Below are 25794 nucleotides of genomic sequence, written 5' to 3'. Positions count from 1 at the left end.
CTACCATTCCACTCCCGAACAGCGCGCGGGGAAAACGAACACCATGCATTAGATTTTGTTGTTCACTTTAATTCTCTTCAGTGGGAATGAATTATTTTAACAGTTTTTATATAACAATGTGTTGTATTTGACACCTGCAGAACTATAGATTTCCTTCCTTCAACTTACATCTTTAACATAAGACCCTAATGTTGTCTTTATTAAGTAATCTTGTCCCTACATATTTATGTTTGGTGCATTTCTCGTGAGATTTCTTTAAAAGCAGTTTAATTTTTGGGCGATCAGAGAAACCAAGAAACCTGGATTTATGATGTCAGCTTTATATCCACATTTTGATGTATCAATGAATATTTGGTCAATTATAGTTTCTCTTTTGCTGTCGTATCTCGTGTAATCTTCTACACATATATATATGTATTGTATGTTCTTTGCAGAGCGACCAGTTTCTGCCCTTTGTTTACTGTTATCTCTGAAATCAACATTGTAAACCTGAAGCACAAGAAATTATGTATTTTTACTTACTGATTAGACAGTTGAGAGGTTTTCCATATTATCAGAGAACGCTTTCAAGTTTCCAGATGGGACTATATATGTTTAGGCAATTATAGTTTTACTTTCTGGTAGCTCACATAAACAACACTCAAAGTCTTTTTCAATACATTTGACATTTTTAAATCAAATTTCCCATGATTTAATACATGTTCTTACATATAAAGTCAATGGCCTTACTGCAGTGGTAACACTTGGTTCCTGTTGTACCACTGTCTGACTTGGCTAGCACTTGGATGGGTGACTGTCTGAGTCGGGCGAATGCTGTTGGCAAACAAGGTGCACTCAATCGTTGTGAGGCCAATTGAGGAGCTGTTTGATTGAAAAGTAGCAGCTCCAGTCATGAAAACTGACGACGACTTGGAAAGTGATGTGCTGACCACATGCTCAATACTTGCATCCAGTGACTGCTATTGGCTGAGGGTGACATGATGGTCAGTTGGTACTGTTTAGCCTTCCAAGGTCTGTTTGGATGGAGTTCTTACATAAGCACATCTTCCACCAGTTCTTTATGTTTCGCTACACAAGCTGGTAATCATCTGAAAATCTGACATTCCAGCAGAACATTTTTTTTATTTCTTACAGCCAAATGTCAACTACACAGAGGGCTGATAGCTCCTTCCATGTATCATTCAAAGGGCTCTACAGTTCATATAATTTATTGATTATGCCTGTTAGAGAATTAATCAAGTCTATACGAGGTACCTTTCTAGCCTTATTGATTCTTTGGAGTGAATATTCTTGTCTTTTCATCTTTGTCGTGATCTTCACACCCTGGAAATCCAAGACTTCTACTTTCTCTTTGCTGCAGTGGACTGGGCCATAAAACCCCTCCCAACAACATAGTTAAATGCTACATGTTCACCTTCATATTACATTCTGGATTCACTACTGTATTATAATGCCTTTATTTGCATTTATAGATAGACATTTTTGTTATATAGGTCTTCAGTTTTGCTATAGAAAATATAGCAAAGTCATCTGCAAATACAAGACAGATCATTACAATTCCTTTTTTTTCTTTTTCTTCACAACCCTATTGGTGATATCTTACATTTATTCAGTATTTCATTCCAATTTCTTATTGTTTTTCCTAGAATACAATTAAAAATAACTGGGGATAAGTCATCCCCTTGCTATACACTGTGTTTGTTTTGAAGAGCTGAGATGTTTCCCCCGTAAAATTCAGTTTAGGTACTGTGCCAGTAAGTGTTTCATGAACTAGATTTTCTGATTTAGACTTCACACCAAATTGTCAGAATATTTTATTTGTCAGTCAACACAATCAAATCATTTCTTTGAAATCAACAAACATTACTACATCTTTTGAATTTAGTAATATGTGGCAACTGGTAGACATCAAATTAAATTTTTATTCAAGAGATGGTCTGTCTTTCCTAAAACCATCTTGTTATTCTCCTAAATGACTGTCTGGTGTTGTTTCTACTCAGTTTAATAGAATCTTGGAAAATATTTTATATACAGCTGGTAGCAAACAACTTCCTCTGTAGTTGTTAGCATCTTATTGCCTTTCTAATGCAGAGCTACCTTCCACTCTCCTAGGATTTTTTCTGTTCATATTTCTTCAGATATTATTTTTAGCTCATCTTTTTTTTGAATTTTTGGTAGAGACCATTTCAAAAGTTCCCCTGTAATAGTCTTTTCCAATAATTTTAGTCTCCAGCTCATGGTCTAAAGGCTAGCATTGCTGCCTCTAGATCAAGGGGTCCCAGGTTCGATTCCCAGCTGGGTTGGGGATTTTGTCTGCCCAGGGACTGGGCGTTTGTGTTCTCCTCATCATTTCATCACCATCATCGTCATTCATGACAGTGGCTAGATTGGACTGTGTAAAAAAAATTGGGACTTTGTATGGGTGCTGATGACCATGCACTTGAGCACCCCCCAAACCAAACATTGTCATCATCCACTAGTTTGATTGTTTTTCAGGGTTTTAATTACTTCTTTAATAACTGGATGTAAATCTTCTAGATTTTCATGAGTTCTCAAAATTCCAACATAAGGATTGCTTCTGGATGATTAAAAACTCAATCGAATAGTTTGCAAGTATTTTGAAATCTTCAGTGCTGCTTCAGCCAAGTCCACCAAGGTTTGGTATCCTTTCAGTCTGTCCTTAAATGTCTGATGAAATCATGGAAACTGCAGATTGGAATGTCAACTGTGTAACGGAAAATATAGGTTGCTGTTCACCATAAAGATGACACGTTCAGTTGCAGACAGGCACAATGAAAAGACTGTTACACATTTAGCTTTTGGCCAAAGCCTTCTACAGATAAAGAAACACACACACAAGCAAGCACATCTCATGCCTACATAACTGCCATCTCTGGCAGCTCAGCTTGGAATGCAACTGTCATGTGTCATGTTGAATGAAAGCAGCCATCTGGAAGGTGAATTGGGGGGGGAAGAAGGTATTGCAGATCATAGGTAGGAGACAGAGAAGAGTGCTGTCTGGCGGAACATACAGGGGCTAGGAGGAGGCACAACAAGACTGCAAGCAGGTGATCCATCGGGTGACTGTAGGCAGAGAGGTGGTAGTGGAAAAGGAGAGGAGCACGGAAGGGAAAAGACATGCAGGTGCATTGACAGAGGGTGGCACACAAAAAAATGTAAAAGTACATGAATAGTGAGGAAGTGATAGGATGGAGGGGGCAGAAACTGTAGGGTAGAGGGTGTGGGGACAGTATGTTACCTTAGGTTGAGGCTGGGATAGTTTAGGGAGTGGAGAATGTGTTGTAAGGATAGCATCTGCACAGTTCAGAAAACCTGGTGATGGATGGGAGGATCCAGATTGTGGTGTGGATTGTGAAACAGCTATTGAAATCAAGTCTGTCATTTACAGTTGCATGCTGTGCCACAGTGTGGCCTACCTTGCTTTTGGCCACAGGTTGGCAGTGTCCATTCATCCTGTTGGACAGCTGGTTGGTAGTCATAGCAATGATTGCAGCAGAGCTGGTATGTGACACAGCTGCTTTCACAGCTGGCTTGGCCTCTGATGGGATAGGATAGGCTTATGATAGGACTGGAATAAAAAGTGCTGGGTGGATGGAATGGGAAATTCTTTCACTTGGGTCTTCCGCGTGGGTATCGTCCTTGTGGCGAAAGGTTGGGATTGGGAGTGGGTCAGAGGTGGACTGGGATGAGGTTGGGTGGGTGGTGGAACACCAAGATACACTGTCCCTGGGTGGCCACGCTGTATGGGAGGGATATTTTGGTGTGGAAGAGATGACAGCTGTTGAAGCGCAAGTACTGTTTGTGGTTGACGGGTTTAATATGGACAGAGGTGTGAATGGAGCTATGTGGGAGGAAGAGGTCAATGTCCAGAAAGTGGTATGCTGGGTTGATGAGGACCAGGTGAAACAAGTGAGAGAGAACATGTTGAGGTTGAAAAGGAATGAGGATAGGGTATCGTGGCCCTGAGTCCAGATCATGAAGAAATCATCAGTGAACCCAAACCAGACTAGGGGTTTGGCATTTTGGGAAGCTAGGAAGGTTTTCTCTAGGTGGCACATAAATGGGTTGACAAAGGAGTGTGCCATGTGGGTGCCCATCACTGTGTCATGGATTTGTTTGTATGCCTGTCCTTCAAAGAAGAAATAGTTACTAAGGTGTATGAGGTATTGGGCTTGGAGTCTGAAGTACATTGGGAAAGGTAGTGTTCAATAGTTGCAAGACCATGAACATGAGGGATATTGAAATGTAGGGGAATGGCATCAACAGTGATGAGTTGGGATCCAGAAGGTAAAGAGGTATGGATGGTGGAGACATGGTGAAGAAAGTGGTTTGTATCTTTGACTCAGGAGGCTAGATTATGGGCAATTGGTTGGAATCTGTTTCCTTACATTTTTTATAAAACCATGAGTATATATTTTTTGTTTTCCTCAATTTTTTGCAAGTTTCCTCTTTACAGAATCACTTTTACTTCTTCTAATTATCCTTGCTATTTCCTACCATTGCTGTTTAAATATATTATAATGTTAAATATTAATTGAGCATTTCCAGTTTAGCCATTTTTTCCATCTGTGTTAAAGTTTCTTCACATATTTGATTCCACCATCTTTTGTATTTATTTTTCATTGACTCAGATGTTTCCTGTGCAGCATTATTAATGTATTTAGATAATTCTTGTTAATTGTTACATTCAGCTATTATAATTGTCTTGACTTTTTTGAATAAATTCTTTTGTTACAGTAAGTCTTTCTGTATTATATTTTACTAATTGTGATTTTTTTCATATTTTACAATTTAGAAAAGTAACATTTATAAATTTTTCATGTTTATTTTCTAATTTTTTGCTTTTGTTTATTTTGCAATTTGTTAACATACCAAATTTAATGTCACAGGCTTCAAGAATTCAAGAGGAGAAATTTTTTACTGCAGTAACAGACACTGCAGAGAAAATATTATCACGCCACGTGCAATACAATGATATAAATGATATGATAGCAGACAGACGAAGTTTCTTAGTGGATGGTGATTCCTTGTTGATAAATGCAGTAGAAAGAAGCGGTTTAGAAAGTGCTGGAGGTGGACAAATGTTGCACTGCGTGTATTTATGTGAGTGCCTGCTTCAGATTTTTACAAGAGTTAGTGGAACCTTTGAAATAGTGTTTTTTAAAATGTGGGACAGAATACTGCAGGACAACCACAGCATCCATTTGGCCAAATCAGTCTTAAAACATCATTTCAGATACAATACAAAATTCTTTGTTCATGAAGTAAAAGCAATTTGGAGTGAAGATTTTAGCCAAATTCTTATGCAATTGAGACCCAGTTTTTTGCTGTGTGACATTTTACCTGAAGAATGTAGCTCATATTTTTCTGAGAATAGTTACAGATGGGTGAAACTGATGTCCTCTGCAAACATTTTGTACAGTGTTGGACAAGGTCTTCCTTGTGTTGATTTTCGTGATATTAGTCTGGATGTTTCTACTATTAGGGCATATGTTATTGATTCTGTACCTACAATCAGTGAGTTGCTTCCAGTCTTCTCTAGGATGTTTATGAAAATCACAAAAGACGAGGATATGGTGGAGACACTGGTTCAAATTCCACAAGACTTATTTAGTGTTAGAAGACTCCTATACATTGGTTCTTCTGTTATGTATCTTACTTCAAACAAAGACACTGATGCTGTAATGTTAGTAAAGATACTCCTCCTGAAATGTGCAGCTCTAGATGTTATGCCCCTGAAATTCAGAGCGTTTCCACCTCCACTTGAAGTGCCAAAGGAAGCTTCACATTTTATAGCAGAAATTCACAAATTCATGCATTTAATAATGGAAAATGTACTGACATCTGATTGTTGTTTTAGTACAGTACCTGACATTTGGCAAGGTAACTTATTTTTTAAGCTTCTTGTGATATTAAAAAATAGTGTACTTGAACATAAATGTGGACTTGGCAGTGTTATGGGAGATATTTATGTTAATTTAACAAATATTTTGAGTGCTATTTGGGGAAGCACATTGGAGCCCTTTCCAATAATATTAAAAGGCTTAAAATGGGCCCAGGAAATAAAATTTAAACAGAATGTAAATTCAAAACTTAATACTGAAACTGCAGTTCTTGCACAGTTTAATCAACTTCTCCCAATATCGTGCAGTCTTACAAGGGAGTTTTGTGGTGAAGCAGTTTTAAACAATCTTGTTAGACTTCAAAATCATGCAGCAGAAATGCAGTCACTTATTTCTAGGAACCTTGAGTTTGAAGAAAGATATCACTGGCATTCTCGGAAGAAATTGACTGATGATTTCAGCAGAATACCTGACAACAAAGCAACAGTTGGAAACAGTGTAGACCAAAGATATGCTAGGAAAAGAGTACAGAAACATCAGGCACAATTTGCAAGGTACATGAATATTTATGGAACCAATCTTGAAGGAAGATTGATACAAAGAGATGTAATCATTAGAAAACCCACACTAAAGAACAACACTGCTAGTGTGGTTAAAAGTAAAAAGCATCAAAAGAAGAAGCCTGAAAAACAAAAAAAGGCAGATATTATAAGAAAACAGAATAATGAGGCAAAAAGGCGTCAGCATGAAGATGATGACAAAATTACATTTAAAAAGAGCAGCACAATAATTAAGAAGTTTCGCATGAAATTTGAATTTGATGAGGCATTACAGGAATTAGAGTTCCTGAAAAAAAAATTAAAAACTGAATTATTTGAACTGGAAATGCTAATACTGCAAGCAGAAATTTTGCATAAAAAATTACAGTTTTATTTTGAAGAGAAAGGTGCTGGAAGTTCAGATGTTGTTGAATTGTACAAAAACCTATTCCTTCTCTTGAGAGACATTCTTATTGGTTCAGAGTGCAAGTATGAATTATCCACTGAAAACAAAAAACAGATAGCATATTATCTAACTTCTTTGAACATGCCTGATATAAGCAGTGAATGGAATTTGCCACATGTTCAAAATAATGCAAAAATGACAATTATAGATCTAAGAATGTCCTGGGCAGAATTTCAGCTGAAACATTTAGGGCCTTATTTGATACGAACAAATCAAGGTGAAATTGATGACGAACTAGGCTTTGCCCCAGATGACTGGCAGAGAATGCTAATTGATGTTGTAAGAAAACGTCAGTCTGCAGTTGTTGTTGCTCCAACTTCTTCGGGTAAAACTTATGCATCCTACTACTGCATGAAATCAGTATTGGAGGAAGGATATGAAGGAATTGTTGTGTATGTTTCCCCCACAAAAGCTCTTGTTAATCAAGTAGCAGCAACTGTGTATGCACGCTTTAAAAATGTTTCTATGCGAGATGGTCAATCAGTTTATGGAATATTTACACGTGATTATAGAGAAAATGCATTGACCTGCCAAATATTGGTGACTGTACCTGAGTGTTTGGAGATCTTGCTTTTGTCACCTCGCATGTGCAGTTGGGTTAAGAGGTTGCGTTACATTATATTTGATGAGATTCATTGTTTATCAGGAATTGCTGGTGGGCTGTCATGGGAAACTGGATTGTTGCTCACACGTTGCCCCTTTTTAGCTCTTTCTGCAACAATTGAACAGCCTGAAATTTTGCAATGTTGGTTGCAAGAATCAATGAATTTTAAAAAGAATAGGGATATGCACGATGGCTGCAAACAGGATGATTCACATTATATGGTATCTCTTATAACACACAGTGAAAGACATAATGATCTTAAGAAGCATATCTATGTTCATGAACAGAATTCATTGGTTCACATGCATCCATATGCATGTCTGACAAATAAGATACGGGACACTTACAATGGTATTCCAGCTCATCTGTCCCTCTCTGCTGAGGAGACATTATCATTGTTTGTCACTCTACAAGGCATAGAACAAACACACACAGATGTAGGATATTTAAGACCAGAAAGATTCTTCAGAAGAAATAGCCAGAAACTTTTTATTACCCGATCAGCAGTTAAAGAGTATGAAAAGGAACTGAGGGAATTACTGGGTAAATGGGCACATGAATTTAATGATTCATTTGCATCTGTTGTCAGCCATTTGGGTCATGGTACACAAAATCTTGTTCACAATTTACCAGTGAAAGAAGCAACATCTCAACTTCCATCTTTAATTAAAACTTTGGAAAAAAACAAAATGTTTCCAGCAATTGTGTTCGTGTTTAATCGTAATCTAATACATAAATTTTTGAATGAACTAAATGGATATTATGATGAAAAATCACGAGAAGTTTTGAACAGTTCTTCAGATGACGATGATAGAAAAAGTACTGCCACACAACCAAAGACAATAAGGAAAGGTAAAGAAGTTTATCTGAGAGAAAGAAGAACATATTCTTTGGGACTGTTGAAGGGAAATGCCTCTTCTATGCGCAATGTTGGAGTTGTAGACAGTGATGATTTAAAATATATTGAAATGCGTCTCATAAAGAAAGGCCTCTGGAAAGATCATCCATTTGTGCAAGGTTTAAGAAATGGTATAGGAATTCATCATAGTGGCCTTAACTCAGTACAGAGAGGAACAGTAGAAATGATGTTCCGTATGAAAGTGCTGAATGTTGTGTTTGCGACGGCTACCTTGGCCCTTGGCATACACATGCCCTGCAAGACAGTTGTTGTGGCTGGAGATAGTCCATTTCTAACACCACTGAATTATCATCAAATATCTGGGCGTGCAGGAAGACGAGGATTTGATGTTGAAGGACATGTTGTATTTTGGGGAGTAAAGGAATTAAAGATTCAGAGTCTCCTCACTGGAAAACTGCCAATTATGTGGGGTAATTTCCCTATGACTGTATCTTTAGTGCTACGACTTCTCCTCCTTGTCAGCTTGTGTGACGAGTCAGTGCCAGAAAATAATGCTCATAGGGAATCAATTCAGAAAGAGGCAATATCGAGGTTAGTATAACACATTATTACTGCTGTCCAGTAAACAATGGTTATTGATGTTTTTTGCATAATGAAACTTTACTTATGGTAAAAATTTTATGATTTTTGGTAATACAGCTATGCGTTTTTTTTGTTTTTTTTTTCATAATAGAACACTGAGGAGTCATTAATATAGTTTAATATTAATCATCCAACATTTTGGCATGTGGACATGACAGATTGATAAACAATTCCTTGAATATCACAGTGACAATAGTACTTTTTCCTGTTGTAGAGACCATAAAGCTAATGTTATTTGCACATTTTGAATTAAACTAATGGTGCCACATATTAATAAAATTTTAACACATAAAATTGTATGAATTAAAAAAAAATATTTTTATTGAGCATTTTTTATACAATATTGTAGATCTGCAAACTTCAACTTGAAAACAGTTTTCCAGACTTATATCTTAACATCTTCGCTCATTTCTCCCAGGGCTTTGGCGTTCCTCAACTGCAACTTAATCTATCAGCATTTTGCAGAATTAAAGCAGCAAATGAAACATTTCTTCGCTTTCTCCACACAGTTGCTGATGTTGCAGGTATGCTATGAAACTGATACGTTAACCTCTTCGGTAAGCTTAACAATATCTTCAAAAATTTTCTGTGTCTCATGTCAGGTTGTTTATGCTTAGTAATTCAGTGGTATGACCTTAATGAGAAGTAATCTCATCATTCAGCCAACTGTATGTATTTAAGTCAACATACCTGCTCTTTGTCAGATCATGAGCTACACCCACAAAGATCACATTCATATGCATCCGAAGATAATTAAGTGATTACAGGCAGATTCTTGTCCACTTCCACTATCTGCGTGAGGGCATTAGTTCTAAAAGGTACCAGAAATATTTTTATTCACAAAACAAGCATTTTCTAAATCGTCCACCTCTTCCTCTCTTGGTCTTTCCACCTTATCCCCCCATCTCTATCTGTCTATCCTCTCCTCCCCACTCTTATATATATATAACCTAAAACCTCTTTCCTTGTCACCTTAGCCAGCTTCATCCTGAGCCACAACTTCTTCATTTTTGAAGGCCATACATACCAACAATTAAAGGGAACAGCCATGGGTACCAGGATGGCCCCCTCGTATGCCAACCTATTTATGGGTCGCTTAGAGGAAGCCTTCTTGGTTACCCAAGCCTGCCAACCCAAAGTTTGGTACAGATTTATTGATGACATCTTCATGATCTGGACTCACAGTGAAGAACAACTCCAGAATTTCCTCTCCAACCTCAACTCCTTTGGTTCCATCAGATTCACCTGGTCCTATTCCAAATCCCATGCCACTTTCCTAGACGTTGACCTCCATCTGTCCAATGGCCAGCTGCACACATCCGTCCACATCAAACCCACCAACAAGCAACAGTACCTCCATTATGACAGCTGCCACCCATTCCATATCAAACGGTCCCTTCCCTACAGCCTAGGCCTTCGTGGCAAACGAATCTGCTCCAGTCCTGAATCCCTCGACCATTACACCAACAACCTGAAAACAGCTTTCGCATCCCGCAACTACCCTCCCAACCTGGTACAGAAGCAGATAACCAGAGCCACTTCCTCATCCCCTCAAACCCAGAACCTCTCACAGAAGAACCCCAAAAGTGCCCCACTTGTGACAGAATACTTCCCGGGACTGGATCAGACCTTGAATGTGGCTCTCCAGCAGGGATACGACTTCCTAAAATCCTGCCCCGAAATGAGATCCATCCTTCATGAAATCCTCCCCACTCCACCAAGAGTGTCTTTCCGCCGTCCACCTAACCTTCGTAACCTCTTGGTTCATCCCTATGAAATCCCCAAACCACCTTCCCTACCCTCTGGCTCCTACCCTTGCAACCGCCCCCGGTGTAAAACCTGTCCTATGCACCCTCCCACCACCACCTACTCCAGTCCTGTAACCCGGAAGGTGTACACGATCAAAGGGAGAGCCACATGTGAAAGCACCCACGTGATTTGCCAACTGACCTGCCTGCACTGTGACGCTTTATATGTGGGAATGACCAGCAACAAACTGTCCATTCGCATGAATGGACACAGGCAGACAGTGTTTGTTGGTAATGAGGATCACCCTGTGGCTAAACATGCCTTGATGCACGGCCAGCACATCTTGGCACAGTGTTACACCGTCCGAGTTACCTGGATACTTCCCACCAACACCAACCTATCCGAACTCCGGAGATGGGAACTCGCCCTTCAGTATATCCTCTCTTCTCGATATCCGCCAGGCCTCAACCTCCGCTAATTTCAAGTTGCCGCCGCTCATACCTCACCTGTCTTTCAACAACTTCTTTGCCTCTGTACTTCCGCCTCGACTCACATCTCTGCCCTAACTCTTTGCCTTTAAATATGTCTGCTTGTGTCTGTGTATGTGCGGATGGATATGTGTGTGTGTGTGCGAGTGTACACCTGTCCTTTTTTTCCCCTAAGGGAAGTCTTTCCGCTCCCGGGATTGGAATGACTCCTTACCCTCTCCCTTAAAACCCACATCCTTTCATTTTTCCCTCTCCTTCCCTCTTTCCTGACGAAGCAACTGCCAGTTGCGAAAGCTCGTAATTCTGTGTGTGTGTTTGTGTGTTTTGTTCATGTGCCTGTCTGCCGGCGCTTTCCCGCTTGGTAAGTCTTGGAATCTTTGTTTTTAATATATTTTTCCCATGTGGAAGTTTCTTTCTATTTTATTTACATCATCATTAATTTGAACCCAACAATTACGTTTGTTATTGTCTCTGTTGCATTTCGAAATCTTCTCTATCGTCTTACTTTCTCTTTTCGTTTGTACAAGAAGTTCCACTTTGTATTCATCTTCCATTTTTCTGTAATCTACCATACATTTTATCCTGCCTAATTATACTCAATAATACGTAATTTACTTCCAAACCATAACCTAAAATTTTCAACGCTTTCAACATAACCGCTGCTATAAAATCCGTTGTTCCAAGTTTACAAACATTTCGTGTAAACTCATGAATACTATTTCACAGCTTCAGTTCCTTTCACCCATTACACAACCATCTCAGTTTTTTTGTTCCAACAACTTTCGTTTTATTTCCATTCCCGTTTTTCCCTCAAAACCGATCATTTTTTAGCAGCTTCCTACAGGTTTACACGTTATTATTTCTTCATCAAACAATTGTTAGCCTCATTATCTTAACCTGCCAGTACATAACCAGTCCTTTGAATACATTTACACACATATTCTTCGAGATTTTATTCGAAAAATTTTTTCGAATTTTATTTTTTCGCAAATTATTTTTTCGAAACTTGTTTCGAAAAAAAATTTTTTTCGAAATTTTCTTGAATTTCCCCACCCTTTAACGTGATCAGGAGACAACATAACTACCCAACCTTTGCACCCATTGTTGTTCACCAACCTAAGTTCAGCACATGATCAACATAGCTCATCTCAAACCAACACTTTTTCGACTTTTTTCACACCTTTATCTCTCCCTATATAAATCTCTCTTTACTTTCACTTTAACCTCATATTACCCTTTCCACCTACTAACACCATGTCAACCTCACAACATCCCTACAACGACCCCATTAAATTTTATTTACATTCCCTCCGCAAACATGCCTTCACCCTAGCCAGATTACGCTCCCATATTTTATTTACTCAGGCTTGTCTGACATTTGGCATTACTCCCAAAGGCCTCACACTTAAAGTTCCCATCTCTGGCTGCAATCCTTCTTTCCATCAGTCCTTATACCAGTTCCAAACAGCACAATCCATAGCCCTCACCCGCCTAATCCTTCACCTATACATCGACTCGGCCAATGAACACACCCGTCAACTCCTATCCCAAATCAAAGTCCTCAATCTTTCCTCTCCCACATCCACACCGGCTGTACATAGCATCCTCCTACAGGCCAACCGCAAATTAGAACAACATGCCACCCTCCACCTCAAAAAACTATCCAATCTCCTGGTTTCCCACCTCCGGAAAGGCAACTCACTCACCCTCCACAACCTTTCCAACAAACCTCAACCTCCTCTCATTGCACACAGACCCAGTCTCTCCCATCTACTCAATCTCCCACTTCCAGCTCCACTCCCCCCAACACCTCAAAATTCTAGTCAACACAATCTGAAACCACAACACCCCAATTCAGTAGTTAACCTTTCCTCCAAACCCCTCTCCCAATCCGAAACCTCTGTCCTATCCAAAGGCCTCACCTTCAGCCCCACTCCCAGGTTCAACCAAACTGTCCTTGTCAAGGATTTACTGTCCTACACTCGTAGTCTCTGCTGGAAATATCACTTTGCCACAAAGAAAAACAATCCTGATCCCACTCCTAATGATCCAACTCCCCAAGACACTATACAAATTGAACCCTGCCTGCAACAGTTCCGTCCTCCATCACAGCGGGACCCACCTCCTCTTCCTCAAAATCACCCTCTCCAAACCTTCCAGGAATTTCTCACTTCCAGCCTTGCCTCTCAATCTTTCTTGAAAAACCTTAATCCTACTCCCAACATCACCACAGCTGAATCCCAGGCTATCCGTGATCTGAAAGCTGACCAATCCATCATCATTCTTCCGGCTGACAAGGGTTCCACGACCGTGGTACTTGATCGTCGGGAGTATGTGGCTGAGGGACTGCGTCAGCTTTCAGACAACTCTACATACAAAGTTTGCCGAGGTAATCCCATTCCTGATGTCCAGGCAGAGCTTCAAGGAATCCTCAGAACCTTAGGTCCCCTACAAAACCTTTCACCTGACTCCATCAAACTCCTCACCCCACCGACACCTCGCACTCCTACCTTCTACCTACTTTCTAAAATTCACAAACCCAAACATCCTGGCCGCCCCATTGTAGCTGGTTACCAAGCCCCCACAGAACGTATCTCTGCCTACGTAGATCAACACCTTCAACCCATTACATGCAGTCTCCCATCCTTCATCAAAGACACCAACCACTTTCTCGAACGCCTGGAATCCGTACCCAGTCTGTTACCCCCGGAAACCATCCTTGTAACCATTGATGCCACTTCCCTATACACGAATATCCCGCACGTCCAGGGCCTCGCTGCAATGGAGCACTTCCTTTCACGCCGATCACCTGCCACCCTACCTAAAACCTCTTTCCTCGTCACCTTAGCCAGCTTCATCCTGACCCACAACTTCTTCATTTTTGAAGGCCAGACATACCAACAATTAAAGGGAACAGCCATGGGTACCAGGATGGCCCCCTCGTATGCCAACCTATTTATGGGTCGCTTAGAGGAAGCCTTCTTGGTTACCCAAGCCTGCCAACCCAAAGTTTGGTACAGATTTATTGATGACATCTTCATGATCTGGACTCACAGTGAAGAACAACTCCAGAATTTCGTCTCCAACCTCAACTCCTTTGGTTCCATCAGATTCACCTGGTCCTACTCCAAATCCCATGCCACTTTCCTAGACGTTGACCTCCATCTGTCCAATGGCCAGCTGCACACATCCGTCCACATCAAACCCACCAACAAGCAACAGTACCTCCATTATGACAGCTGCCACCCATTCCAAATCAAACGGTCCCTTCCCTACAGCCTAGGCCTTCGTGGCAAACGAATCTGCTCCAGTCCTGAATCCCTCGACCATTACACCAACAACCTGAAAACAGCTTTCGCATCCCGCAACTACCCTCCCAACCTGGTACAGAAGCAGATAACCAGAGCCACTTCCTCATCCCCTCAAACCCAGAACCTCTCACAGAAGAACCCCAAAAGTGCCCCACTTGTGACAGAATACTTCCCGGGACTGGATCAGACCTTGAATGTGGCTCTCCAGCAGGGATACGACTTCCTAAAATCCTGCCCCGAAATGAGATCCATCCTTCATGAAATCCTCCCCACTCCACCAGGAGTGTCTTTCCGCCGTCCACCTAACCTTTGTAACCTCTTGGTTCATCCCTATGCAATCCCCAAACCACCTTCCCTACCCTCTGGCTCCTACCCTTGCAACCGCCCCCGGTGTAAAACCTGTCCTATGCACCCTCCCACCACCACCTACTCCAGTCCTGTAACCCGGAAGGTGTACACGATCAAAGGGAGAGCCACATGTGAAAGCACCCACGTGATTTACCAACTGACCTGCCTGCACTGTGACGCTTTCTATGTGGGAATGACCAGCAACAAACTGTCCATTCGCATGAATGGACACAGGCAGACAGTGTTTGTTGGTAATGAGGATCACCCTGTGGCTAAACATGCCTTGATGCACGGCCAGCACATCTTGGCACAGTGTTACACCGTCCGAGTTATCTGGATACTTCCCACCAACACCAACCTATCCGAACTCCGGAGATGGGAACTCGCCCTTCAGGATATCCTCTCTTCTCGATATCCGCCAGGCCTCAACCTCCGCTAATTTCAAGTTGCCGCCGCTCATACCTCACCTGTCTTTCAACAACTTCTTTGCCTCTGTACTTCCGCCTCGACTGACATCTCTGCCCTAACTCTTTGCCTTTAAATATGCCTGCTTGTGTCTGTGTATGTGCGGATGGATATGTGTGTGTGTGTGTGTGTGTGTGTGTGTGTGTGTGTGTGTGTGTGTGTGTGTGTGTGTGTGTGTGTGTGTGCGCGAGTGTACATCTGTCCTTTTTTTCCCCTAAGGGAAGTCTTTCCGCTCCCGGGATTGGAATGACTCCTTACCCTCCCCCTTAAAACCCACATCCTTTCGTCTTTCCCTCTCCTTCCTGAAGAAGCAACCATCGGTTGCGAAAGCTAGCAATTCTGTGTGTGTGTTTGTGTGTTTGTGTGTTTTGTTCATGTGCCTGTCTGCCGGCGCTTTCCCGCTTGGTAAGTCTTGGAATCTTTGTTTTTAATATATATATATATATAACTTACCGAACGAAAGTGTTGGTATGTTGATAGACACACAAATAAACACAAACACACACACGAAATTCAAGCTTTCACAACCAACGGTTGCTTCATCAGGAAAGAGGGAAGGAGAGGGAAAGACGAAAGGATGTGGGTTTTAAGGGAGAGGGTAAGGAGTCATTCCAATCCCGGGAGCAGAAAGTCTTACCTTAGGGAGGAAAAAGGACAGGTATACACTCGCACACACACACACATATCCATCCGCACACACACAGACAAATGTCTGCTTGTGTCTGTGAAGCAGGGTGTATGTGAAAGCGGGGTAAGCCAATCAAGCATACAACAAATTCTAACTGTACATTCCAAGATCACTGCATACTATGAACGAGGATGACCCAGATGCGAGTGGTTTGAAGGCATGCTTTGCAGGATGAACAGTTTGCAGGGTTGTTTATCTCGTCTGATGAGGCACTGCTCAAACTGAATGGTACTATAATCCCCACAATTTTGCGTACTGAGCTCCTGAAAATCCTCACGTTCACAGGGACATGTTAATCTACTGGTTGTAAATATGTGGTGTGGTCTGTCATTGTGTGGTTTGATTGGCCCATTCTGTTTTTTAAGGTACAGTAACTGGTGAGGTGTATCTTCATATGCTGCAAACATCAATTTTACCTGCCAACCTAGAGGTTTTTGAAAGTGAAATATTTGTATTTTCAACAAGATGGTGCCCCACCTCACTACCACAGAGAGGTCAGAGACTCCTTGGATGAAAATCTACCTGGATGAAGGGTAGGTCGAAGAGGAGCTGTTGAGTACTCACCAGTCTCCAAACCTCACACATCTTGATGTCTATCTATGGGGGACACTTTTAAAATGAAGTGTTATCAACAGACACCAGCTACACTGAATGATCTATGAGAATCTGTGGAGGCTTACTATGCAGCTATGACATGGACACAACACTGGCAGCCTTAGTCCGTTCAACAGTGCAGTGGCATCACCATTGTTTGGCTGCTAATGGGGGTCACTTTGAACACAGAAAATAATACCCCCCCCCCCCCCCCCCCCTCCCCCTGTGCGAGAATTGCAGTGTGTCTGCATTTTTCTGAACCCTTCTGTATATAACAGATATGTGGGCTTAAAATTTCTTGAATCTTCAAACACTAACACTTCTGATTTATAATCCACCAGAGATCACACCTACCTCAGCATAGCTGAATGCTATAATTTCAGATACATATTATTTGCTTTTCAAATTAAATACAAATTGATGTTAAAATTTAATACTCACTTCATTGAATGTTTTAGAATGGTCTAAATAAAGAAAATTTCAATATCAGTTATCACCTTGACTTGATCTCCTATCAAAAATCAGATTATTGAAGTTGCAGTGCCCACTTCTATAAATTTTTACCAGCCAAAGATAACTTTTATTTTTTTGTTCGTGTTTAATCTTCCTAGTACTACTTCTTTATATATTCTCTGCTCAAAATTATCAACATAAATCAGAACACACCAAGATTTCCAAATTAAGTTCAACAATTCACAGAAGTTTTAAATGCAGCACTGTGCGTACATTGTCATACCACATAACAACTTTTAATATTTTGGAATAGATTGTGGCTATTACGACATTCCAAAACCAAATTGCAACTCCTGGTATTTTAAGATATCAAACCAGGCTGGACTGAAAGTTGTACTACACAAATCATTACGTTCTTTCTTTAGTAACTGTTAACAATAATAGTCATAGCAAAATTTGATGCTCTTGGCATCTTTCTCATCCCTCTTGCCACTTGACACGATGGTGAATGTGTCTGCTGGCATTAACTGCTCTCACAGATGTGAATTTCTTGCAGTGCCATTCATGGAACAGAATAAAACAACATCTTTTGTTATTATATGCAAACAATACAAATAATATTATCATGAAATTGTAAGTCATAATTACTTTAAAACATCGCTTTGACTGACCATACATCATTGCTGCTGGAAAAATCAATAATTATACCGAATATTTCATATCACTACATTAATCTCCCACTAAGCACAATGATATATGCCCTCTAAGCGTAATGATGTATGGTTTCATCAACCTTTTTAAATCTGTCAGCTACTAATAACATAATAACAATCATTCCATTTGTGATTCTGTTATAACCAAAACCAAGCTACTATATACTATACACTATTCTAATACTAAATAATTGTAAGTAATAAAGATTCCACACCATTAATTATCAATTTAGAGTGGTATAGATTTTATCAAGTTATTTTAATTTTTTGTATGGAGGCACCTTGTGTTTGCTCATATTGTACTTGCTGTGAAAGTATAGTACATTTAACTCATTTTCACATTTTATGTCATATACTAAATACCTATTGTTTCCATAGTTGTTCTTTAATGAGACACTTTTCAGTGGGATTATGGCTAAGTAGAAAAGTGTATGTTTATTAGAATGTCCCATGTATATGTGGGCTCACCTTTAGTCCTTAACAAATACTGTTAACATTGGCTTGTTTCTCTTATCGGGTGCTGAAATGTTAATATTGTTTCCAAATTTAGTACCATCTTTACACACTTACACTGACATTTATGTACCCTATTAACACAGTTTTGTACAGGGAAATGTTTTTAACTGTTTGTTTAAACTTTACCATCAACAGTATTGCAGGTAATAATTTTCTATTTATTTCCTTTCATGACACGACATTATATCTAATCGTAACAATAAGTTTGGTAAACACACTTTCTTACTAATTTTTATCCTATAAAAGTAGAGGAAGCTATATTATAACCATGCTTTACCCAACAAAAGTGAGGCATTTCTTAAATAAGATTATAATTTAAGGCAATTTCTGATTTCTTTCTTCTCCATTCCTACCAAAAATGTCATAAGTCATTGCTATTACAAATAGGGAAACAACCTGCTGGCATATTTGTCTCTTCATTTTTCTCTGCTACCTCTTTCTGTGCTACAAACCTGTACTTACACTATCTTGTACCTCCTCTGACTTTCCATTGGTTGGTCTTTTTGGTGCAAACCCTGCTTGGACTTGGTTCACGATTTTTGTCTTGCTTTCCAGTTTCACTCCCAGCACTGTCTTCACCTTCCATTAATGATAATATGGTCCCCATTATTTGGTTTGACATATCATCTTTTCCAAATTTTTACAGAAGTGCATGTCTTGCAGAGAAGGTCATCAACTGTGATGTATCATCTGCCTCTGTACCTTTTCACCCTGACACTCTTCCTTCCAGTTGTTGTAGTACACTCAAAACTGCCTGCACTGTACACTCCCTGTGTATGTCATGGAATATGTATGTGCCCATGATGACTGGTACATGGGGACTCCCAGCAACAAACTACTGGCCAGGTAGCATTGCTTAGGCTGGGTGATTCCTGGGGAGTATGTGTCACCATGGTGGATAGTTCGTACATGAAGTGACTTAAACTTTCTCCTGCTGATGGTCACACAGGCCCAGAAATCTCTTTGAATGGAAAGAGCTCAAATGATGCCACGAAATTTGATCCCAACACAATCCCTTCCCTGACCATGCTGAGGGAGAACATAGGATTGGATGAGAAGGAGAAAAATACTCCCTTGAGTACCTGGTCTGTACCAGGACTGGCAGGGACGCCTTTTTGGTGACAACATTTATATTGTGTCAATGAATTTACAGCCATCTCTAAGATGAAGAGCAGCTCCATCCTGATTAAAATGCCATCTCCAGATGCTGCTCTCTTGTGAATTGTTAGGTGACACAGCTGTGACTGTCACTCCCCACAAGAGTCTCAATATGGTCTAGGGCATCATCTTTCACTGTGATCTTCTTTTGCTATCTGACAAAGAGCTGCAGGCCAACTTAGAGTGATGGGTGGGATGTGCACTTCATTTTTCATGTCCATAGAGAACTAAAGTAAAACATCTTGGCTTTCAAGGGTGAAATGACGCCTGAGAAGGTCAAGGTAATGGTCTGCTGCTGTGATGTGAACCCCTATGTTCCTCCTATGAGATGCTTCAAGTGTATGTAAGTCAGACTTAACCCTTCTGGTTGCATGGTTACCCCTGCCTGCAGAGATTGTGGTCATCTATTGCATGTGAATGTTTGTTGTGCCCCTCCTTCCAGCTGTGTAAGCTGCAGTGAGCTCCATTCTCTATGCTCATCAGAGTGCTCCAGTTTTAAGCATGAGAAGAAAATCCAGTAGTATAAGATACTGGAGAAGCTCAAATATCAAGATGCCAGAAAAAAGTATGAACAACTTAATCCCATACAGATGACCCAATCTTATGCTACAGCCGTAGGGTCATCACCTTCTCTGTTAATGGTGCTTTCCTGTGTTATGCCTCTTACAGTGGGCCCTCAGAGTGGCCCACTGATGCCTGACCCCTAGGCAGCTGGGGGTCCTTCCAGTGCTTCCACTGCACCTACTTTGGGAGTATTGGCTTCCCACGTGCTGGCATACAAGTCCCTGCCCCCAGCCAGAGGTGCCTCATTCTCCTTCGGCTTCTCTAGCTAGGAAGTGGTCACTCAGAACTCCATCCTCCACAGTTTCTCCTGGTTCCCAGCCAGATTGCAACCGGTGCCTGAAGGAACCACAGTCCGTTCACTGCTGGACTTCTCGACCTTCCTCTGTCCCTGAAACCAATTCAGGGAAACCTTGCCAGTCCTTGTCTTCTAAGGAGAAAAAGGACAAATGGAAGTGCTCTAGCATGAAGAAAAAACTGATGGGCCCCATGCCACCGAACTCTGCTTGTATTCCTTCTCTGCCCAAAGTGGAGATCCTGGTGGCTCCTGAGGCACCACATCTCCCCAGGCAATGTCAGTGGATCCCCCGACATCTGAAACGGTGGCAGCACATGACTCTAGATCATAAACTGCCCCCCCCCCCTCCCACATCCCCTAGTCACTTCATGCACCCTTAGTATTCAGACTATCTGACTCCTCCAGTGGAATTGTAACATAATTTTCTTCCACCTGTCTGAGCTGTGCAGCTTTCAAGCACTCACTCTGCATTCTGTATTGCCATCCAGGAAACGTGTTTTCAAGCAAGTCAGACTCCTGTCCTTTTTGGCTACCAAGATTGTTGTATGAATCATACTGACTGTGTGAGACTATTGTGTGGAGTGTGTACTTATGTTCTGGACTCTATCTATAGTGACCTCATGCCTCACGATACACCTTTGGAGGCTGTGGCTCTTCAGGTAAGGGCACATTAGGATTTTACAATCTATAATGTTTATCACCCTCCCGATGATGTCATGTCCTAGGGTGTACTGTCTACATAACTCATTCAGCTTCTCCCAACTTTCCTGGTCTGGGTCAACTTCAACACCCATAACCCTTTGTGGGGTGGAACAATGATCACTGGCCATGGTGAAGACATCAGAAATTTACTGGCACAGCTCGATCTTTGCCTCTTAAACTCTGATGCATCAACACACTTCAGTGTGGCACACAGAACTTATTCGGCCATTGATCTTTCCTTTTGCAGCCCTGATCTACTACCATCTATCCACTGGAGAGTTCCCATTGACCTGTGTGATAGTGACCACATCCAGATGTTCCTGTCCCTCTCTGGACATTGCTTCCCTGGACGCCCACTCATATGGGTTCTCCGTCATGCTGACAGGGATGGGTTCACCTCTGCTGTTGTCCTCTCCATCACAAGGGAGTATCGATGTGGCTACTCAGCGAACAATGGTAGCCATTCTTTTGGCAGCCAGCCAAGCCATCCCCTCATCATTGGATCTCCCTGTCGGAAGACGGTGTCCTGGTGGACCCTAGAGATGTCTTGTCCATTAGAGATTGTAGACGTGCTCTCCAACAGCATAAGTGTCACACTTCACTGGAGTACCTCATTGCCTTTAAATGGCTCCATACCCTTGACCGCTACTTCATAAAATGACGAAAGCAAGAATCTTGGGAATGCTAAGTTTCCAACATTGGATCACATAGCTCTCCAGTTATGGGCAAAGATGAGATACATCTCGGCTTCCAGTCCCTTGCTGGTGTACAAAGTGGCATTTATACTGATCCAGTGACTGTTGCCGAACATTTTGCTGAACATTATGCTCATATATCTATGTCTGAGAACTACCAGCTGCCTTTTCACTCGTAAAGCAGAGGGTGGAACAGATGCACTTACCTTTTACTACAAGACATCTGGATCCAAACAATACTCCAGTCAGTGAATGGGAACTCTCCAGTGTCCTATCCCATTGCCCTGATATTGCCCCAGGGCCAGACCACATCCAAAACCAAATGCTGAAACATCCTCCAGTGGATTTTCAGTGTCACGTCCTTGCCCTCTTTAATCAGATCTGAAACAAGGGTGAGTTCCCATCTCAGTGGCAAGAAAGACGTGATAGTTCCGGTACTGAAATTAGGTAAGAACCCCCCAAAGATAGATAGTTATCACCCTATAAGCCTTACTGGCATTGTCTGTAAGTTGCTTGAATGCATGCTGAGGAAGAGGCTATGTTGGCTGCTTGAGTCTTGGGGCCTTTTGGCTGTATCTCAGGGCAGTTTTTGCAAAGGCTGCTCTACTGCTGATAATTTGGTTTACTTGGAGTTCACCATCCAGACAGCCACTGCATGTCGCCAGTGCCTCATCGCTCTGTTTTTAGATCTACAGGAGGCTTACGACATGACATGGCATCATTACATCCTTACTACATTACACGAGTGAGGTATGTGGACTCCAATCCTGATTTTCTTAAAAGAACTTCTTGTCGCACCATATGTCCCAAGTTCAAGTGGGTGTTTCACTCAGGGCTGTGATTTGAATGTCCCCGTCTTTCTGGTGTCCATCAGTGGTCTAGCGGCAGCTGTGGGGTCTTCGGTATCTCCCTCCTAATATGCCAGCGATTTTTTTGTTACTGTTGCTCCTCTAATACAGGTGTCGCTGAGCGTTGCCTACAGAGCACCATACAAAAGGGGCAGCCACCAAGACTCATACAACGCAGTTTTATTGCCATTGTACTGCCCATGCACACCCAGACCTTTACGTACACAATTAATTACTTCTTGCAGTTGAGAGACACAATTTTTTGGACTGGTCTTAGATTCCCAGCCGACATGGTTTCCCCACCTCCACCAACTTAAGTGAAAGTGCTGGCGACACCTCAGTACACTTCACTGCCTCAGAAACACTAGCTGGGGTACAGATCTCTCTACTCTTTTGCATCTCTACAAAGCCATTAATCTGTCTTGTCTTGATTATGGGAGTAAAAATGTAAATGTCTTGGTGACTAGGGCCTCCCATCAGGTAGACTGTTTGCCGGGTGCAAGTCTTTTGATTTGATGCTATTTTGGTGACTTGCGCATCGATGGGGATGAAATGATGATGATTTGGACAACACAACACCCTGTCCCTGAGCGGAGAAAATCTCTGACCCAGCCGGGAATCAAACCTGGGCCCTTAGGATTGACGTTCTGTCATGCTGACCACTCAGCTACTGGGGACAAACGATTATGAGAGTCTTGCATATAGTTCAGAATCATCCTCAGCATTGCAGATACTAGACCCCATTCACCATTGTGGGTTTTAACTTGCAACATGAGCCTTCTCAACTAGCCTTGTAAACAACCTACTAGTCAAGGCTGGAACCCTCCATTACCTGTCAGGTGCTAACAACAGCTCATGAATTACACTATATGCATTCGTAGCTTCCCAGAACATCCCAACTACCATCTCCTTTTCCGTGGATGTGAGCTCTACCTCCTACAACAGTGAGCCAGAATTGGGTTAATGATTGCTGTGTGCCTACAATCTGTCTCTACGAAACTGCAACTTTCTCCATTATCACCTCTGGTCAGGGAGACATCGCATCTGCCACAATATGCCCTGACCTCAGAATTGTCTTGAAATATCCTTTGTTCCAAGAGATTCTGCTGACCCCACAATTTTTTGCTGCCTGTTCTTGGGTGTTCTCAAGACATGCCCAGGTTCACAATTTGTATTCATCAGTGACTCAACAGTCGACAGATGAACAGGCTCTGCATCCACACATGCATGGTGCAGTGAACTCCACTCTGTGTCAAATGGCTGCAGAGTCTTTACTGCTGAATTAATGGCCATAAAACTAGCTCTTAACCATGTTCATTCTTGCACTGGCAAGAGTATCCTAATCTGTAGTAACTCCCATAGCAGCCTTCACTTTATAGACTAGTGCTACTCTCCTCACCCACTGCTTACAGGTATCCAGGATTTTGTCTCTGACCTCCATCAAGCTGAATGGCCAGTTATTTTCATTTGGACCATCGCATGTTGGGATTTCAGGAAATGAATGAGCTGACCGGTTGGACAAGTTGGCCACCTGGATGCAGATTGTGAGAATGAGGGCCCCCGAAGCAGACCTTTGGTCATTTACATGCCATTGATTACTGGAAGTCTGGAATTCAGAATAATAAGTCCTGATCTCCCCTAATAAACTGAAAACAATTAAGGAGACAACAACCAAATGGCAGTCTCCCCTGCATGTCTCTTGCAGGGAAGACATCCTCCTCTGTTGAATCTGCATTGGCACTCTTGGCTGACTCATATTCTCTGACATGAGGATCGTGATCACTGCCGATGCAGAGCCTGCCTGATGGTAGTTCATTTACTCATAGACTCTAATTTGGCTGCTTTGAGGTAACACCTTAATCTTCCTGCCACACTATCTCTGGTGTTAGCAGATGACACCAAAGCAACTGATCTAGTGTTATGTTTTGCCTGTGAAGGTTGTTTCTATTCATTCCTGTAAGGTAGGGCTTTATGGCCTCAGTGACCACCTGAGGGTTTGGTAGGGCATCCCTCTCCCGCTCCACCCCCCCACCCCCCACCCCCCTCCATGCCCACCCAGGAGTTCCTTGGTGACACTTGCTCGGTGGCCCAATCTGGCCTCTATACTTCCCTCCTTTTTATTCTCTTCATTATTTTTCATTTTTCTGTTTTAATGCCTTGCCTTCTCTGATCTTTTAACGACTGTGCTGTCTTTTTTCTAGGCTGTTCTCTCTCCCTGTGTGTGTGTGTGTGTGTGTGTGTGTGTGTGTGTGTTAGTTAGTTACACATAGGCTTTCTAGGATATCTGTCCTTCGCCTATTTGCCTTTTGCCTCCTTCGTTTGATGACCACTCCTGGTTTTCCACTTAATAGGTGAAGGACTGATGAACTTGCAATTTAGTTCCATTCGCTCCAAACCAACCAATCAAACTAACCTAATGCTGAAGATTTATGTGGCTTCCACAGCTCAATTTAATTTATTTAATATTATGATTTCTGGATGTCATATATATCCTCCCATACCTTTACCTTCATGAAATATTATCGACTATAGGCTTCTTTTAAATAGACACAGTCTAAAGTAGCTACTACTTCCATGGATGGACCTATAAACTTACATTAAAAACAAAGCATAAACTATATACATTTTAATTATTTTTCTCACTGCCATTGCCATCCCATGATAAGGACATTATAGCTCCAGAAAGACAATGCTCAGGGACCTGCCAACATGTTAAGTCCTTCACAAATTCCTATATTATTGAGTTACAGAGAGAGACTGCCCTGCCCTGAAATGCCTTCAACCCGTCTTGCACAGATCCGCTCTAGTAAGCCCCATATTTGATCTCACATAGACCATCACATTAATGCTTTATTTTATTTATTTTACACATCTAATTCTGTAGGTCCAAATTGAGGAGCAAATCTCCAAGTCAGTACTTGAAATTACAACATAAAAGTAATAACAGATAAAACAAAATGTTTATGAACCCCAAAAAAAGACAAGCCGTAAGTTTATGTAAATGCAGTCAACAATATAACAGAGGAATTAGTGTAATTTTTCAAGGAACTCCTCAACAGAATAAAAGAAGGGACCCACAAGGCCTCTTCAGTTTCGATTTGAATGCACATTGATTACTGCTAAGATTTTTGAATTCTCGTAGCAGCTTACTGAAAATGGGGGCAGCAGTATGCTGCACACCTTTCTGCACAAGGGTCAAGGAAGTGCAGTCCAACGCAGATTGCCTAGTATTA

General features: G+C 41.5%; 1 protein-coding gene across 1 annotated transcript in view; it reads left to right on the top strand.

The window, feature by feature from the left end:
• LOC126354836 (probable ATP-dependent RNA helicase DDX60) overlaps positions 1-25794 on the top strand; it is a 268338-nt gene that overhangs the window by 143447 nt on the left and 99097 nt on the right. The window contains exons 3-4 of the mRNA XM_050004837.1: positions 4911-8923; positions 9393-9498. Coding sequence (XP_049860794.1) covers positions 4911-8923; positions 9393-9498 — 4119 coding nt within the window. The remainder of the gene's footprint in view (positions 1-4910; positions 8924-9392; positions 9499-25794) is intronic.

Source organism: Schistocerca gregaria, chromosome 1 (assembly GCF_023897955.1).
Source record: "Schistocerca gregaria isolate iqSchGreg1 chromosome 1, iqSchGreg1.2, whole genome shotgun sequence".
Lineage (NCBI taxonomy): Eukaryota > Metazoa > Arthropoda > Insecta > Orthoptera > Acrididae > Schistocerca > Schistocerca gregaria.
The sequence above is the reverse complement of the archived record's forward strand: the minus strand, read 5'-3'. Positions and strand labels throughout refer to the sequence as shown.